The sequence below is a fragment of the Diadema antillarum genome, unplaced genomic scaffold (genome assembly GCF_040938485.1).
Source record: "Diadema antillarum isolate AM-2024a unplaced genomic scaffold, OU_Dant_1.0 seq00000161_RagTag, whole genome shotgun sequence".
Classification (NCBI taxonomy): domain Eukaryota; kingdom Metazoa; phylum Echinodermata; class Echinoidea; order Diadematoida; family Diadematidae; genus Diadema; species Diadema antillarum.
The window spans coordinates 2258077-2274430 of record NW_027271232.1 but is presented as its reverse complement, the minus strand read 5'-3'; the positions used below and the strand labels follow the sequence as shown (position 1 = coordinate 2274430).

The window sequence follows — 16354 nt, the reverse complement described above, 5'->3', positions numbered from 1 at the left end:
AGTGCGCATATGTATGAAGTCTTTTGGATGTAGAAACTGTTTTGCCATTTACTGACATTTTGAATGAATGGTGTCAAATTAAATTATTTTCTTATCAGAGTTATGCTGTGGTTGATTCATTCCAGCAGCTGCAAGATACAGACACACATACCCAACCCACACTCCTACCCGCACAAATGTTTTGATATGGATTAATCTTTTAAAAAGATTAACCCATCAACCATAAAAATATACTTACTTCCAAAAGAAGGAAGAAAACATTTCCCTTGTCCTATAAATATCTTTTTTGCAGTTATTAGTTTTATCACTATTGTTTCTCTATTGTTTTGAGAATTAAGAAACTGCTACACATGGCTACATGCATGGGCATATGTGACCCTGCACCTCAAAACAAACAAAAAGTCGCCAGATATGAATTTTTAGGTAAGACCATATTCTGAAAGAGCAAACTTTAAGCTTTAAAATGATGTATAACTCAAATCAAATGGACTCTCCTAACCTATATAAATATTGGAAAGAAAGCACAAACTCAGGAAAAGTGTGAACTGAGAAAAGAGTCTCTGAAGTACAGTGTCTATTCAAGCGCTTAATCTTTACCAAACCGTGCTGGCTGTGCGATGAATGGGACAAAAAACAGGAAGTAAACCACCAGAGTAACAACAATGAAGGAATTATCAGATTAAACTAAAATTAAGCATGCCTCATTAACACATTCTGTCCATAATTAATGCTAACTTTCAAAGCAGTAGCACTATCCTTTCAAAAGTAATTAGAGTTGAAAGTGAAGAGTGTGGACAAGGTTTTTCAGAAATGAAAAAGGGATTCTAAAGACACACCTAATCACACTATTCTACCAAAAGTGTTCGAGATAAACTGCAAAAAAAAAACACACTTTCCTGCCCGTTTTATAATATCAAATTCAAGCATAATGTAAAAGAAGACCGGCTAGAAGTTCGGCTAGGTTGACCCATTTCACTTATTTTCAGTCCTCATGCAAAATCAGTGTGTGCGACTTTATGTTCGTTTTGAGGTGCACGGTCACATATGAAAGCTTATATAAAAAGGAATTACTGTCTGTAATGTATGATAATATGTAGCAGTTACAAAGTCTAATTACTGTATAGGGCAAAAGTAAGATCCAAATACACTTGTCAAAAAGCAGTGTGGTTTTTAAATTGTCAAACTTGCAAAGTTAAAATTATCACTCACAACCCACCATAATCTGTACAGTACATCTTCAGTATGTTGTTTTGTAACATACTGCTCATAAATGATTTTTTTTTTTTTTTGTATACGACTGATGTATTGTTATAATAATAGGTAAATTATATCTTACAGAAAATGACCAAGTTCTCTATGCCTGTATGTGAGGTTGTTTCTAAAATTGTCAAGTTTGTATCTGGTTACTGTAAAAGGGGATATTTTCGTGAGACTAATTTTTCACACTTGGCTGGGTAAGATGAATTACTGGAACATATGGCATGCAAAAAAAAAATTGTATGCTTTTATATTTGCTTCTGGTTGTGTGAAATGTGCAAAAATTTCCACTTTTACAGTATGTTTTGCTTCTTTATCTTTAAAATAAGTGCTTGCAATTCTTTATATTTCAAACAGGGTACATTAGCAGATGAGTGAGGTATCAGTGTATTTCAGAAGATTAGCTTGTGAGTACATTACTCTCCATGCTCTTGTGATGACAGATTGATAACATTGTCTTTACTATGTTATTGATTGACAAATACTAAAAGCCATGTTGTAATTCTAATGACTCTGTTTCTGTTTTAATCTGAAAAAAAAAAACTGTTACCATGTATCAAAAAAGCTATCATCTGCTCCCCTTCTGTTAAATGTAGTTCAATGTGTATACCTTCATTACAGTCAATGCAGGTAAATGCTGAAAAGTTGATTTAGTTGTAATACATTTGATACATCATTTGAGGCTGTTAAAGCTAACTGCAGTTTCATGCTTTCTAGCCATATGTTTCATTATGTTCAAAACTGTATAGAAAGTGGTGTAAAGTTGTTCACAACTAAGATGTTTGTTGTGACCTAATTGTTTATAGGATATAGACAAGCTGCAGTCCCTTTGTCAAAAACCCACTTATGAAGGAGACGAGTTTTAAATGTGAAGGAAGTACTTTGTGATACCTGTGGGATTTTATTACCTGCTTGGTACAATATGAAGCTCATATTTTTACTGACAGCATGCAAAACAAAAACAAAAACAAACTATATTGCTGTAAAGGTGTCAGTTGTACAAGGATCAGTAATTCTGGATTTCTCATTTTCACTTCTTAAACAGCAGAGTAATTCAAAAGCAGCCATTACTTTTCCCTTAACCAGAGTGAAAGTGACATTTTATTGAGAGATTCTGTAAAGCACAAGTCCCTTTTAATGCATGAAACTCGATTGCAAAACCCCGAACTAGTCAATGCACTTTCATACAAACTATGACAAGCTTTTTAGTGTAATGAGTGGAAAGTTTGAGCCAGGGGGGAATTCGCTTTTGACAGTTGTCTTCATATTTTCTTGTGTTGCTCCAACATACTTCATGATTTAAAAAAAGAAAGAAATCTATTTATGGTACATATTTATGGAACATATTCGTGGTATGGCATGGTATGGTTTTTTCATATTTTGTTATTTGAATCATAAAATGAGCATGAGTACATGATGGCATGTGCCCCAAATGAGTGGCTCGTATTTTCATTATCATCATAAGAATTACTGTCATTACCATACAGTATATCTCAGATGAAAGAAACAACAACAATAACAACAATTATTTTCAAGCACCCAGGTTAGTGTCAATCATGAATAGAGAGTCACATGGCTATTATCTCTGTTCATTATTTGTGGTACAGTCAAACCTGTCTAGGTTACCACCTGCCTTATGCAGCCACCTCAAATACCCTAGAAATAGGTTATGTGTTAGAGCACAGCTGCTTCCTGTCTCACGTGGCCCGCTGTAGACTTTTTTTTCTCTCTCATGTGGGCAACAGTTTACTATGTAAAGCAGCCACAGACTCCAGATTGAGACCTATTTGTCAGTAGAATTGTTAACTGTTCTTTCTGAGTTTCACGTAACGGCCAATTTGTTATTAGAAATTAAATGAATTAGATGTGAAACATTTTGTTATGCTCAACTTCTGACATGGGTAATGTAGTCACATCTTATGATCGACTTTCTGTTGTCATCATGTACTGGACACATGGTTTCAGATTAGGATAAATTGGTTGCCAACCTGTCTGTGGCAGTCACCTCTCTATAAAGGCCCCCTTTTGTGTGGACTGTAAGTGGTTGCGGTATGAAGATTTTATTCTGTCAACGTAGAGAGTTGTGCTGGATAATTAGAATCAAGGTATTTAGTCAAATGCAATCTGTGTTGCCTTTGTCCATACACAATCAGAGGCAGCGATGATCTCATGTGACTGTTATATCCCAAGTGTGGCTATTTCAAAGGTTTGATTTTTATTTGCTTTGAACCACATGCTGCTTGCTTCCTAATTCCAGTTCCAACTAAGTTGTTATTGGTATTTCATAGTTTACAGTTAATATCAAGCATGTTCTTTTTATAGATATTGGTCTCGTATGTACACTGTTTCTACTTCTCCAATACCAGCCTCAGTGAAAACTCTTGATCTTCTTTCCTGAGGCTAGTTCTTTTTACAACCACTTCAATGTGTATTTGCATAATTGTGAACACTACATTCCAGTAAAAGTCATACATTGCTCAAATACCACTGCTTAGAACAAATGTTTTGTTTTGTTTTTGCTTCTGTGGAAGTAGATTTATACTATTTTTCAGTGGCTACTGATGGCAATAAGAGGATATATGTATACAATATATAAATACATCTTTGGAAATTATGATACTATTTTTGTGTGCATAGTGACTGAAAGGAATAGTTGGTGGTAAGTATTCTAGCATTTAGAATTCAGAAGATGTACAGAGACTTAGGTAAAAACACACTAATATTGAATTGTTTTATTCAGTTTCTTTTTGTAAAGCACTTTTAGATGGCGATAGCTTAAAAATCATTTGTAGTTTAAGAGAGTGATCCATTTTCTTGGACATATTGAAGGCTGATACAATATAATGAGTGAGAACTAATGCCTATTATTTCTGTTATTGGATACTATCTGCAATGAGTAAGTCTCCCTGGTTTGGGAATCTGTCTACAGACTAGGGATTGTGGTTGGTATGTACAGTCTTCTTTAAGTAACTATTAATATTTCACAAAATTCATATAAAATGATTCCACAAATCAGACTAACAAAGCCTCAGAGAATTGTTGGTAATATAACTTAAAAGAAAATGATGCAATTTCCCCCAAACAGTGAATAACTTGTGTATATATCAGGTATCCTGAAGTGTTTGAGCTAGCAAATATTACAACTTGCTGCAGATTATCAATGTGCTAAAGATTTTCCACATGAATATTAGTTCCAAGTGCTTTGACCTCTTGCATGGTTCCAAAGAGAAGTTGTGCCATAATTAAACTTTTAGAAGAAGAAAAAAACAACAACAACAACAACAACAAAACACCGAAAGCTTCACAACGTTGTTTCTGTTGGTTTCCCGGTACATGTTAAAGTCTCCGTCTGGACTGTCTCAGTGATGTACCCCTCGAAACCTGCAGTAAGAAATAGCATCATAACATTTGATACTTCTATTTGAAAGGAATGCATCAATGGTGAAAATCATAGTGTACTTTCTTGTTCTCACTCTCAACAGGACCCCTTAAGCTTATAAACATTTCTGCCTGATTCATCACAGTTTGATATCAACCGAATTTTTCATGATTATATTTAGTATTCATTTTTCTTTCTCGATATCTATATCCAAATATGCTCCTAACTTGAAACCACTTGTGCTTCTTTAGAAGCCCAGGAATTTGTTTTTGTCATTTGAAAAGTGTGTATGTTCTTTGTTTCAACCTATATACAACATTCAGGGGCGGATCCAGGAATTCTGTAAAGGGGGGCGTGACTAATATTTCTGGTGCCACTTCCGGGTTTCATTTCATTGTTTTTCTTTTTATTTCTTTTGTTTTTTACGAAAAATAAAGGGGGGGGGGTGTGCGCCAGTTGCGCCCCCCTCTGGATCCGCCACTGACATTTCTATGCCCTGAGAAGCTACTGAAACTCATAATGTTGTATAAATGCTTTGCCCTAAGCAAGGGCTTATGAAAAAAAAAAATCTTTGCATTTTGAAGTAAGAAATGTATTTGGTCTTCTCAATCTGATTTATTTTTGTATCTTGATGTGAAATGATAATCATATAGTTACCATGTTAATGCCACTTATTGTGTGAAGACAAGTAGGGTGTAGCACTATAAGGTGCTCATTCTCATATTAGCTTGTTGTGACTATGGTCGTGACACAAAACCATATCTGGAAATTTGCGACCTTGAAATTCTACAAGTCTTAAGCACTCCTATATAGCATTCATAGAATGTTTCAAAATCTTATATCCACATTGCTGAACATGATAATATGAAATTGCCCCCATGTTCTGATGGTAGGTTTTGTGTGAATCTAACTATTATCACCTGTAAGACATCTTCACATATAACTTTGTATGACCACTGTGTAATATGAATTGTTCTACTACTCAGACTGATATCATTTCAATATAACTACATATTGCCTGCGAGTGCAGATGGAAAGAAGGGAATATATACTCACACACGTACATGTAGGGTGTATATATGTATGCTTGTACATACATACATACATATTCCCTATTTGCATGATAATTCATGTGATAATGATGGTGTTTGAAGGAAAAGAAAATATTTTGACTCTTAAGGCAAAGGAAATGGGTGAGCAGCTGATTTGGCACTATTCCAGCGGTGTTACAGATATCAGTGGATTTTTGTATAGTGACAGTTAAATGATCATTATCAATTATTTCTTTAACTTCCAGTCGTGTTCACTGTTGCCACGTAGCCTCATTGTTGGATTTTGCTGGCCAAGCAGTGAACTACACAACTTCAGTAAATTGTATTTCATCCAAAGCAGGTATTACTTTTGTTTTGTTTTTGTTTTTTTCAACTAAAAACAAAAGTGTTCCATTTGACCCTAATCAAAATGTTTTGCCATTGCTTTGCATGAAGCATGATCTCATCTTTTTGCCTTATAAGCAGTGTTTGTCATCTTAAGTACTATAACTTTCTTTTGAAAGTGATAAACATGTTTGCTGTGCATGTGTGGAAAAACCCACAAAAACACTGCAATGGTGTCCATAACATACTGTCTTGTAAATACTTGCTTGATTTTGCTCAACACTTTGTTTCTGACAGTCTGAGCAAGTTAACACCAAAGGGTAGCATTTTCTTTGTGGAATTGTGTAGAATGTATTTATGAAGGCAATATACTGACTTAGTCATTTGCAGAAAAAACGTGCCTTGTACCTGTGATGATTTGTAGTATATAAGGTATGCTTTAGTCCCATGAGAATCAAATCAGTTGTTAGGAGAGAGAGAGAGAGAGGTGCAGGGTTATAATGAGATGAGAATGTGAGGACTCTTCTTTTGTCTGTGCATGCAATATGTGTGTGTGTGTGTGTCGTGTGTTCATGAGATGAAACATACCATGACCAATTAGGCGTCATGTTATAAACATGTTTCAATCCTCTTTCATTCCTAATCCCAATCCATAACTAAAATTAAAAGGATCTGACAATGCCAGAAATTTGACGTGTAAAATTCAAATGATCGGACTTTCCTGTAGTGTGCGGTGAGCTTATAACAAGTTTAAACTTCCCGGGTTTAGCGTAGTAATGATATTTCTTTTTTCAAACTTCTAGATCTAAACAGACATTCTGTCACCAACAAAAACTACTACTTAGTTCCTTTACCATTTCTGATAGTCACACAATGAAATTTCGTTCCGATCCGGTCACAACTTTTCATTATTATTATTATTATTATTATTATTATTATTATTATTATTATTATTTTATTATTATCATTATTATCATCATTGTTAATATTATCAATCTTATTATCGTTGTTATTTATTTATTTATTTATTCATTCATTATTCATTCGGCTTGCAATCACAAATATCAACAATAATACATAATCAAAACATATATACAATGAGGAGTTATGGGTGCGCCAGGTTGTGCAGCCTGGGTCTGCATAAATTTGCTTACAATTACGCCCAGACAAACATTACAAGCACAGTAGCAAACCAACGCCGACGAAAATATGAAGTCCGATTGAAGAAAAAAAGAAAAAAAAAAGCTGCCGTAAAATATTTCTTCAAACTGGAACCAAACAAGAATACGGATCTTTATAATGCATGTCGATACTCGTCATCACTCACGGATCTCATAATCATGGAATACAGAGTAGGCCTATCCTCTTTCATTCGAAAGTACATTCCTATAACTACAACCAAACTTTGCATGCTTTGATCTTTTCTCAAGCAGAATCACTGTTCTGCAACCTCTCAAAGAAGAACGTTTCCGAACGTTTTTCGTTAATCCGGATATGAAATAAGTTTCTTTGCTCCGATAAGGTTTATCAATCCTAAAATGAAATGAGTTTCGCTATTCAGAATGTTCTTTCATCCGGAACGTTCGGTATTCCGAAGGTTCATCACTCTGAAACTGAAGTAAAGGAAAGGTTCGTTTATCTGAAAACTAAAAGAAGGTGCGCACTAACCTTCGTTCGAAATTACGACCCTTATTTCATTCTCGGGTTAACGAACTTTCTAAATAACGAAACTTATTTCATTTTCTGATTGACGTACCTTCGGAATAACTAATCTTATTTCATTTTCGGATAACGAATCTTTGAAATAACGAATCTTTTTCTTTCCAATTAACGAACCTTTGGAATAACGAACTGTAACCGAAGGAAAATAAACTCCAGACTTCTGTAGTTCACCTTTTAACACTCGCTAAAAGTAAGAAAAATAATAAAATCACATTTCGCCACTGGCAAAGTCTCTTCACTGACTTCTGCAGGTCCCAGTTATAGACCCCCAAAATTCTTTTGCTCATACATCATGCTGCTGCTCATCTTCCGTGATTATACGAGTAAATCAATCATTAAGGTGTGAATTTTCTTCAATTTGTCTCCCCTACAAATGAAATTTGTGGGATTGCAACTGCTTATCTATAATGTAACAAACGTGTCTGAAAAAAAGGAACCACGGGACTCGAACCTGTTGCAAACTGCTTAAGATGACAGGTTCGAGTCCCGTGGTTTTTTTCCCCCGACATGTTTGTTAAGTTATAGATGAGCAGTCACGATCTTTATACAAATTTCATTAGTAGAGGGAGATAAAGTGAAGAAAATTTACACTTTAATCTTCACCCCGCTGCTTACTATTCTCTAGCTTTAAATCAATCATATTGCAATCATGTTTATCTCCTCAAGACTATTCTCCAAATTAAAATTTTAAACCTACTTATTCAATGTTTAATTATCCATGCCTTCATATAAATGCATGTATAGGCCTACAGGAATAGCTGCCATTATCAGTATCATTATCATAATTATTAAAGGATGGTGTGTCAGGATATTTGCAACAGAAGACGGACCCGTCGTCATTCGCTAATGCATTTTCATTAGTTTGTGGATGCATTTAAACTCAAGATGTCGCCATGTATAGGCCTATAGTACTGGAGAATCCAGTAAGTCGTGGTTTTAGCTTGTGAATATCCTGGAGATCACATGGAACAGAAAAGGCAAGCTCATTCGCCTACAATGGTCTAATTATTCAATCAAGACATTAAAGAAGCATAAATTAATACCTCGCTAAACGTGCCATGGGTGATCAAGGCGTTGGTCTTGTATCCTGACAGACGCATCACGGAGGTGTCTGCCTCTTGTTTCAGAGCGAGAAACCAGGACGAGCTATAGACATAATATACATATATATATATATATATATATATATATATATATATATATACATATATATATATATTGTGACTCATCTTTTACCACACTATACTTAACTGCGATCTTCCCCAAACAAACATTATGTATTAGGTATATGCAGAAAGATTTTGAAAACACTCGTGAAACGTTAGAGGAAATCGAATAATCCGTTCAAAACTTATGAGGTTTTTAGTTGATTACACGTGCTATCCTCTACAGATGAAAATATACAATTCGTGATGTCATGTAGTAAAAAGAAAGAAAAAAAACTTTCAGTAAAAAGTACACATTTCATTGGCTTGTTGCTGTGATGATGTAAAGGTAAACAATGCCTTCTGACTTATGGAGGAAAATATAAAATGCGACAGTAGAATGCCGTCTGCCGCTGCACTCGATTGCGCGGTCGCCCCTTGCATCGCCGTTTTCCGATCGTACAGAATCAAATAAGTAGGGAGGAGTGCATGGAATATCAAACCCCACGTATAAACCTAAAACATATATAAGGCCTGACAAATTTAATCATTTCAGACCTTCTGATGAAGCCCAGGGAGGTGGTTGAACCATTCCGGATAGGCTGCCATCAGATAAGATCGAACAAGTTCCAATTAAGCTGAGGTGTACTGGTCCAACAGAGACAAGCAAGGACTTTCAAACAACCTATTTTTAACCTTCAGACTGGTTTACCGCAGTTAAACCAGAAGTTTGAACCAGCTTCATTCTTACCAGTCAAGTCGGAAAGGGGGAATCCCGTGGATTCGACAGCGACATTGATTGGTCAAGAGTCAGGAAAGTAAGGAAGACAGTGGTCAAAGCAGTCATATAATAAAAACGTTATGTTTGAGAAAGCCAAACAAACTCTAAAAGCCATTCAACGTTCCATCAACCGGCGTAGAGATAAATTTTGCTGCAGTTCCAGTTTTGCTAACTTCTCATTTTCATTATATACCCACCACGATGACAGAATTGCCTTCATGTTTCTTGGTGATTCGAAAGATAACATACAAAGCATAATAGAAGCATTTTAGAGGGGAAACATCCAGCTAGTATTAAGAATCGAGATCAGATGGTAGAGCGACAATGGCCCACAGCTCAATAAGCAAACCCTTAAAGGACGTTGTAGAATCTCTCATTATAGCATTATCGTGCTAAGGCTGCGGCAGTGTGCATCACTAAACTAAACTTGTTCGAACAGAAACAGTACAATGTATTCAAAAAGATAGACGGACAGACAAGACCCGAGCATGGTGCCGAGAAAACCCTATATCTTCAAGCAACTCCTAAAGCAGTTTCTCTCTCCTGCATGCAGAAACAAACAAAAATAAACGACATTGTACTCGCGGAGATACGAGTCTCCCATCAAAAATGACCGACTCCAACCGACGGGCAGAGACACGTTGATCATCATTACCGCCATCAATTCTGCCCCTATACTGTTATACCAGGGAAATCACATAGGAGGTCATACCCCGAGAACATGAGTTATGATGATAAAGGTAAAAAAACAAAATAAAACAAAACAAACCACCCCAGAAGCTAAGGACATTTTAATGTCCTGAAATCTAGGAAGCAAAACAAAGAAGATCACGCATACCACGCCAGGAGATGACGATCATTATGGCGGTTCACTCAACAACCAGACATTGAGACATGGATTAGCACAAACTAACAATCGCACATCTAAAATAGGGTAAACACATTTAAAAAGGCAAACAAGGAATACATGCATTTGGTGTTTAAAAGAAGGGAAATATAGGTCGTATAATCTATAAAAAAGACGACGGATGGGCGGTGACACGACATTTTGCTCCTGCAACAATTTTGTTCCGATCTTATTTTCTCTATCTTAAAAGGTTGTGATAGGGTTTTAGGTGTAGTTTGATGTGAGGATAAGGATTAGGTATTGGGTAGAATTAATGTTTGGCTTTAACGTGCAAATATTTCATGGGAGCCAATGTCGCAGGAACAAATGTCATGGAACCATTATAGGCACACGTCTTTCTGTATTATACTGAACAAGAGTCTCCATCACTGGGTCTCCATCAAAGAGATGTTTCTCCTCCCCACCACTCGGGAAAATCTCTGTGGTCTCCATTATGATAATGTGCATGCTGCCCTCTACGATTTATATTTTTGATTTTTCTAAACATCACTGCTGATTCTGGGGGTTGGGTGTGAATTGTCATTTTTCTTCCTATCTAGTCCACATCGGCCTAAGACAGGTGATCTTTTGATGCCTTTACTGACGTGAATTCATCAAAATACAGAAGCAAGATAATTAGTGTGGTCGTTTAAAAGATGTCAGATATTTCCAGAGGGAGGTAATGTTTATGTTTGCAGACAGAACAGCTCCATCTGACGCCAGATGGCCACCATCATTATTTTGTTACATCAAGTTTTATCCATAGCAAATTATTTTGCCCATTAATATGATTTTGATTACATTAAAATCAATTGCATAATAAAATGTAATAATTTTAAATTTTATTAAGGTAAAAAAAATCATAAAAACTATTTTGGGGATATAAAAAGATATCATAAATATTTGATCACTGCAGAGGGGTGACTAATAAAGTTGGCAATCGATGAAATACTGCCTGCGATGTGGACATGGCGACGCTTCGACTGGAGTCCGTGACCATTATTTTTGCCTTAAAAATAATCCTTTTTGGTAAGTATTCTACAAGTGCGTGTGTTTTTCCGTTGATTTGTATTTTTTGGCAATGTCAGTCCATGGAGAGTAGTTATTTTGTCTTGATCATGAAAATGATAGTTGTTTTTACGAACACTGTTGCATGCATTTGTACAATACTGTGGTATTACAGCTGAAGTTCTAACAGTACCGTACTACTAGCTCGATGCAGGTGAAACGCACCGGATCGTAGGCCGTGCCTGCCCGCTACAAAAGTTATTCATTACGCCGACGCCACACAGCTAGCTGCTGCTGCGCTGCTGCTATGTCTACGAGCTACGGCTCCGCTTTGCGCTGATGAGAACTAGGGTTTAACTCCCCCCTCTTTCCTTAATTCCTTTAACTTTGGTTTGCAGTGTACAAATGACTTCTGTCACCCCTTAGCATGACACACTTGTAGGTGGTCTATTAATTATTCAGAACATGTGCATGTGGGTGTAATTTAGTTGGTTTGTGATGTTCTGCATTTGTGCGAGTGCATACGTGTGGAAGATGAGAAAAATTGTGTTACTGTTACTGTTTGGTTAGGTCACCTGTGTGGAAACCACGCTCAAAGGATCAGGAGAGGAGTGCCTGACTGAGTGATATGATGCTGTATTTGTTACTCTGCGATAATTACAAATACCGGGACACCTTTTTGTCTAATTAGGCCTAATTATATTTTTTAATTGATTTCAGTTTTGGTTACTGAAAAATGGGTGAAGTAATTTTTAGTGCTTTATGCATACAATACCCTAGACAGAAAGATCCGTCTGTCCGGAGGACTCTTTTGTATTTTGCCATTAACGCCGTCCTCCGTAGACAGACGGAAGGTTGTAGTACCCATTGCTGTGTGGATGTTCTTAACCACTGTCTCTATGGAAAATTGGGTGAGGTACCTCACCCTTCTCGATTGCGTCTAATTCACGGCCCTAGGTCGGCAAATTTAAGCTTGAATAGTTAAATCAACTATTCAAGAATAGACTAAACTCACCAGATTAATGAATAATCCAATATTTCGGTCGAATTTTCAACGCAAAACACACATCAACCAGCCCGTCGCGTCGTCACGTTCAAACTGCGGAAACATACAGTATGAATCTATTAGCCAATCACATGCGAGGTAGTTTCTACGTGTTTTTTTTACTTAATAAAGTACCTCGCATGTGATTGGTTTACAGATTCAAAATGGCGACCTACAGCTAGCGAACGGCGATGTTGCGATATGGATAACATTTCTGCATTATAACCGCGTTACTGTGAGTATTTCGATTGCAAAATGTGAGAAATTAACCCCAAATATTGCTGCATAATGTGTTATGTCATGTCAAACTTGTTTGAATGTAAAAACGCTGTCTGAAATTTGGCTTATCGTAACGTTTGATCTGTGCGCTACTGCCACACAGGAGCTGGCATCATTGACTTCGGTCTGTATACGGAGGGGATCCGTGAAGCCAGACGCAGTCTCCGCGGAACATTCCCCGACGGACAGATACAGACCGATCTTTCGGTCAAACAATACCCTAGCCCCGGAGACCGCGCCGCCAGGCGCGGTCCTGGCGGCTTCCCCGCAGTTTCGCTTATGTGAGAATATTATAGCTCCCCTATTGCCACATGCGGCGACTTCACAAATAAACAATAACTAAATTTCGATAATGAACACAGTAACAATCAAAATTGAAGTACGGTATAGATTACTTCATTGGCTTGGTTCTTCTCACCAATTCATCTGGAAACTGCAAAATTTTCCACATTTTTTAGGAGTAAGCGACCTGCCCCAGTGAGGAGAGCCTTGCTGCCATTTTGAACGTGTATCCATTTGCACGCATCTACGCATGTAGCAAGTAATACGTAGCCTTTTGTCAAGGCCCTCTCGCTGTATGGTGTGGAGAGCCCAGCCGAGTGGGGTAGTGCTGTGCGCTCGGATGGACTAGCTTCGCTCGTCCGTTCGCTCTTCCGTTACAGCGAGAGGGCCTTGACAAAAGGCTAGCAATACAGTTCAAGTAAATAAAATAACAACAACAACAACGTATTCTGTGCGCTTGTGCAAGTGATTGTGAATTCTGTGAACATCGGTGAGCTGCTTATAAGACATCATTTTGTGCATCACAAGCAATGAAATGCATCAAACAGTCGCCGATGATAGTCATTTAGGTTTCATCGACCCATGTAAGCATTCCTAGTAGTTTCTGTTGAAAAATTAAGGAAATATAGCGCCGCAAAGGCACCCGTTTGTTCAACATGAAGATCTGAATGGGAGCACGGCGCAGCCGCCACACTGCGTGTGGCGGCTGTCGCAGTTAACAATACCCATGCAAGACAATTTTATTGTGTTTTAAAACTATGCTTCTCATCTTAACACAACAGTAAATTAATGGTAATGCATCAGCCATCAAATACAGTGTAAATCCTGTGATTATTATTTTTTCTCTCTCGCGGGTTACACTGCTAAACAGTACAAATACTATAAAATGAGGAATGTTCGCGTGCATTTTGATTTCGTGAGCGCCAAGATTTGTGAAATTAAAATGTATGACCAAGCGTTGTGGGACCGGACACGTACATCGAGTCACTTTGAAGGGGAAATCCAACGATTTAGCAGGTTAATTTTCACGCCGTTTTCAGAGTATGTTGTCTAGTATATGAGGAGTCTATCAAGTCTTTGAGGTAAAGGGTGCATATTCTATGTAAAATAGGTAAGTTTTCACGCGCGAACGTAAGTGTCCGGAAACACAACCCCCCATCATACATGAAAGTTCTTGTCTACACTAAGTATAATATGCATTGAACGCCAGTGGCAATTCACAAAAATTCCATGCCACAAAAAAGGCTATTGGCTCCAATTCGCGAAAATTTCATGCCGCGAATACATGTACGTACCGTATTTCATGTTTTACAGTACACTGTAAAAGTGGGTGTTTTTGCAGACAGTACCAACAGTATACTGTAAAAGTGGATACTTTTGCAGGAGTAATATTTTGCACTGGGCTGGGTAAGATGAATTTTGTGTGTTTTTTAACATCAGAGATAGCATGCTGCCCAGCAGTTTATATCCTTTACCATGCATTTTCACGTCTGGCATATACCGTATTAAAAAATGGCCATGATTGTACAAAACTACTCCTTGAGGCATTGGTAAGATATGATCCAAATTGAAAATAATATGCAAAAGGTATCAAATGAAAGAAGGTATTTTACGCTATAGTTTCACTCGAACAGAATTCCAGTCAGTGATTAAAGTGTAGAAAATGTAAAATAAAAGGTTAACAGGGTGACACTCTGAGCTTTTGTGTCTTGTTGCATGTTGGTGTCCTTTTGGACTTACCTTGTACACGTAAGCACTTTCGATCGTGCCGAACAGGATTGTGCAATTGTCTTTAAACTTTTTTTTTGTAGATTACCCCCCATTACACAGTAATTACACTGTGATTCTACTGCTGTTGACCCCAGCGAACCCTATGGGCTTGATGTTGTGTGTTTTCTTACTTAACTACGTACATGTACAAAATGTCCATGCCCTGCAATTTTGTGACTGTGGAGCGAATTTCAGTGCAACCGCGATGAATCAAAGTATGAATATGCGGGGTCAATGGGCAACACATGCAATAATGAACGTACCTTGTACGTTGTTACATACAAATACATAATTTTAGGCTCTAGATGCAGCACTCACAGCAAATGCAGTTATAGCTTTCAAGCTGTGTTGTAAATGCACACATTTATTGTACCGTATGTGACTTGCCTTTGCATCAGGAGATTGTGAACCTTGGCAACCATGCGCAAATTAATGCTCGCCTCTGCTGGTCCATGCTCTCGGCTAGCTGTGAAAAGAAATGCGCCCATTTTATGCACTTCTGGAATGGGAAACTTTCATTAGCATTGAGCTGCAAAAATTTTGAAATAATTCCATAATTGCCAAATTGCGGCATATGTTCAAGCATCCTATATGGACTAAAATAGTCACTTTGATGATATTGAATTATTGTCCAAAATCATAACATTTTTAGAGAAGATGTATTGATTATGTAATGATAATGACAATTATTACTACTATTATTGTCATACTACATTACACATCTGACAGAGTTGAATTGGCATATAATAGGGTCGTTATCGGGGTCACTAAAATTTGGCAATCATGATAGCTGTATGCAACTGTACATCTCAAGGAAACAAGGCGGCACTACAAAATGCAGTAACTTTGTTTACTTGGTACCCCAGGTTATGGCTTGCAGCATCATACTGTATAGCACTGTAAAAGTGGATATTTTCATGCAAGTAATTTTTCGCACTCAGCTGGGTATTAAAGATTAATTTTGTGTGTTTGTAATTTCGCGGAATCAGAACATTAACTGCTGGAACACGCGTATGGTATGTCATGCAAAAATATTCGCAAAATTCCCACTTTTACAGTACATTGTACATCGTATCTTTCATGAGGATTTTATTTTTGTGAATTTTGTGAGTCAGGTGCTGATCATTAATTTAAAAACTCATGAGAATACTGACTCTGACCCCAACTCGAATGTGATGTGCACACATACATTTCTCCATTTGCAGTCGCAAATTTAACCACAAGCAGAATTGTCGGGAAGTCTCAATTTGTGAAATATTAGACTCGCTAAATACATGTATATGGCGTGCATAGTATATTCAAGCTGATCTACCTACTTTTAAGGAATATTCATGATAAGTTCCTCTTAAAGTATGTGACACAGCTTAACTGCTTTGTCTGTATGTTGAGCAGGACACATTTCTAATCAGATATTTGTATAAACT

At 37.1% G+C, this 16354-nt stretch overlaps 1 protein-coding gene across 1 annotated transcript in view; it reads left to right on the top strand.

The window, feature by feature from the left end:
* The first annotated feature begins 11497 nt into the window (after positions 1-11497).
* The window catches only part of LOC139727989 (activin receptor type-1-like), a 68796-nt gene continuing 63939 nt past the window's right edge, over positions 11498-16354 (top strand). The window contains exon 1 of the mRNA XM_071638958.1: positions 11498-11575. Within this exon, the coding sequence (XP_071495059.1) occupies positions 11515-11575 (61 nt within the window). The 5' untranslated portion in view covers positions 11498-11514. The remainder of the gene's footprint in view (positions 11576-16354) is intronic.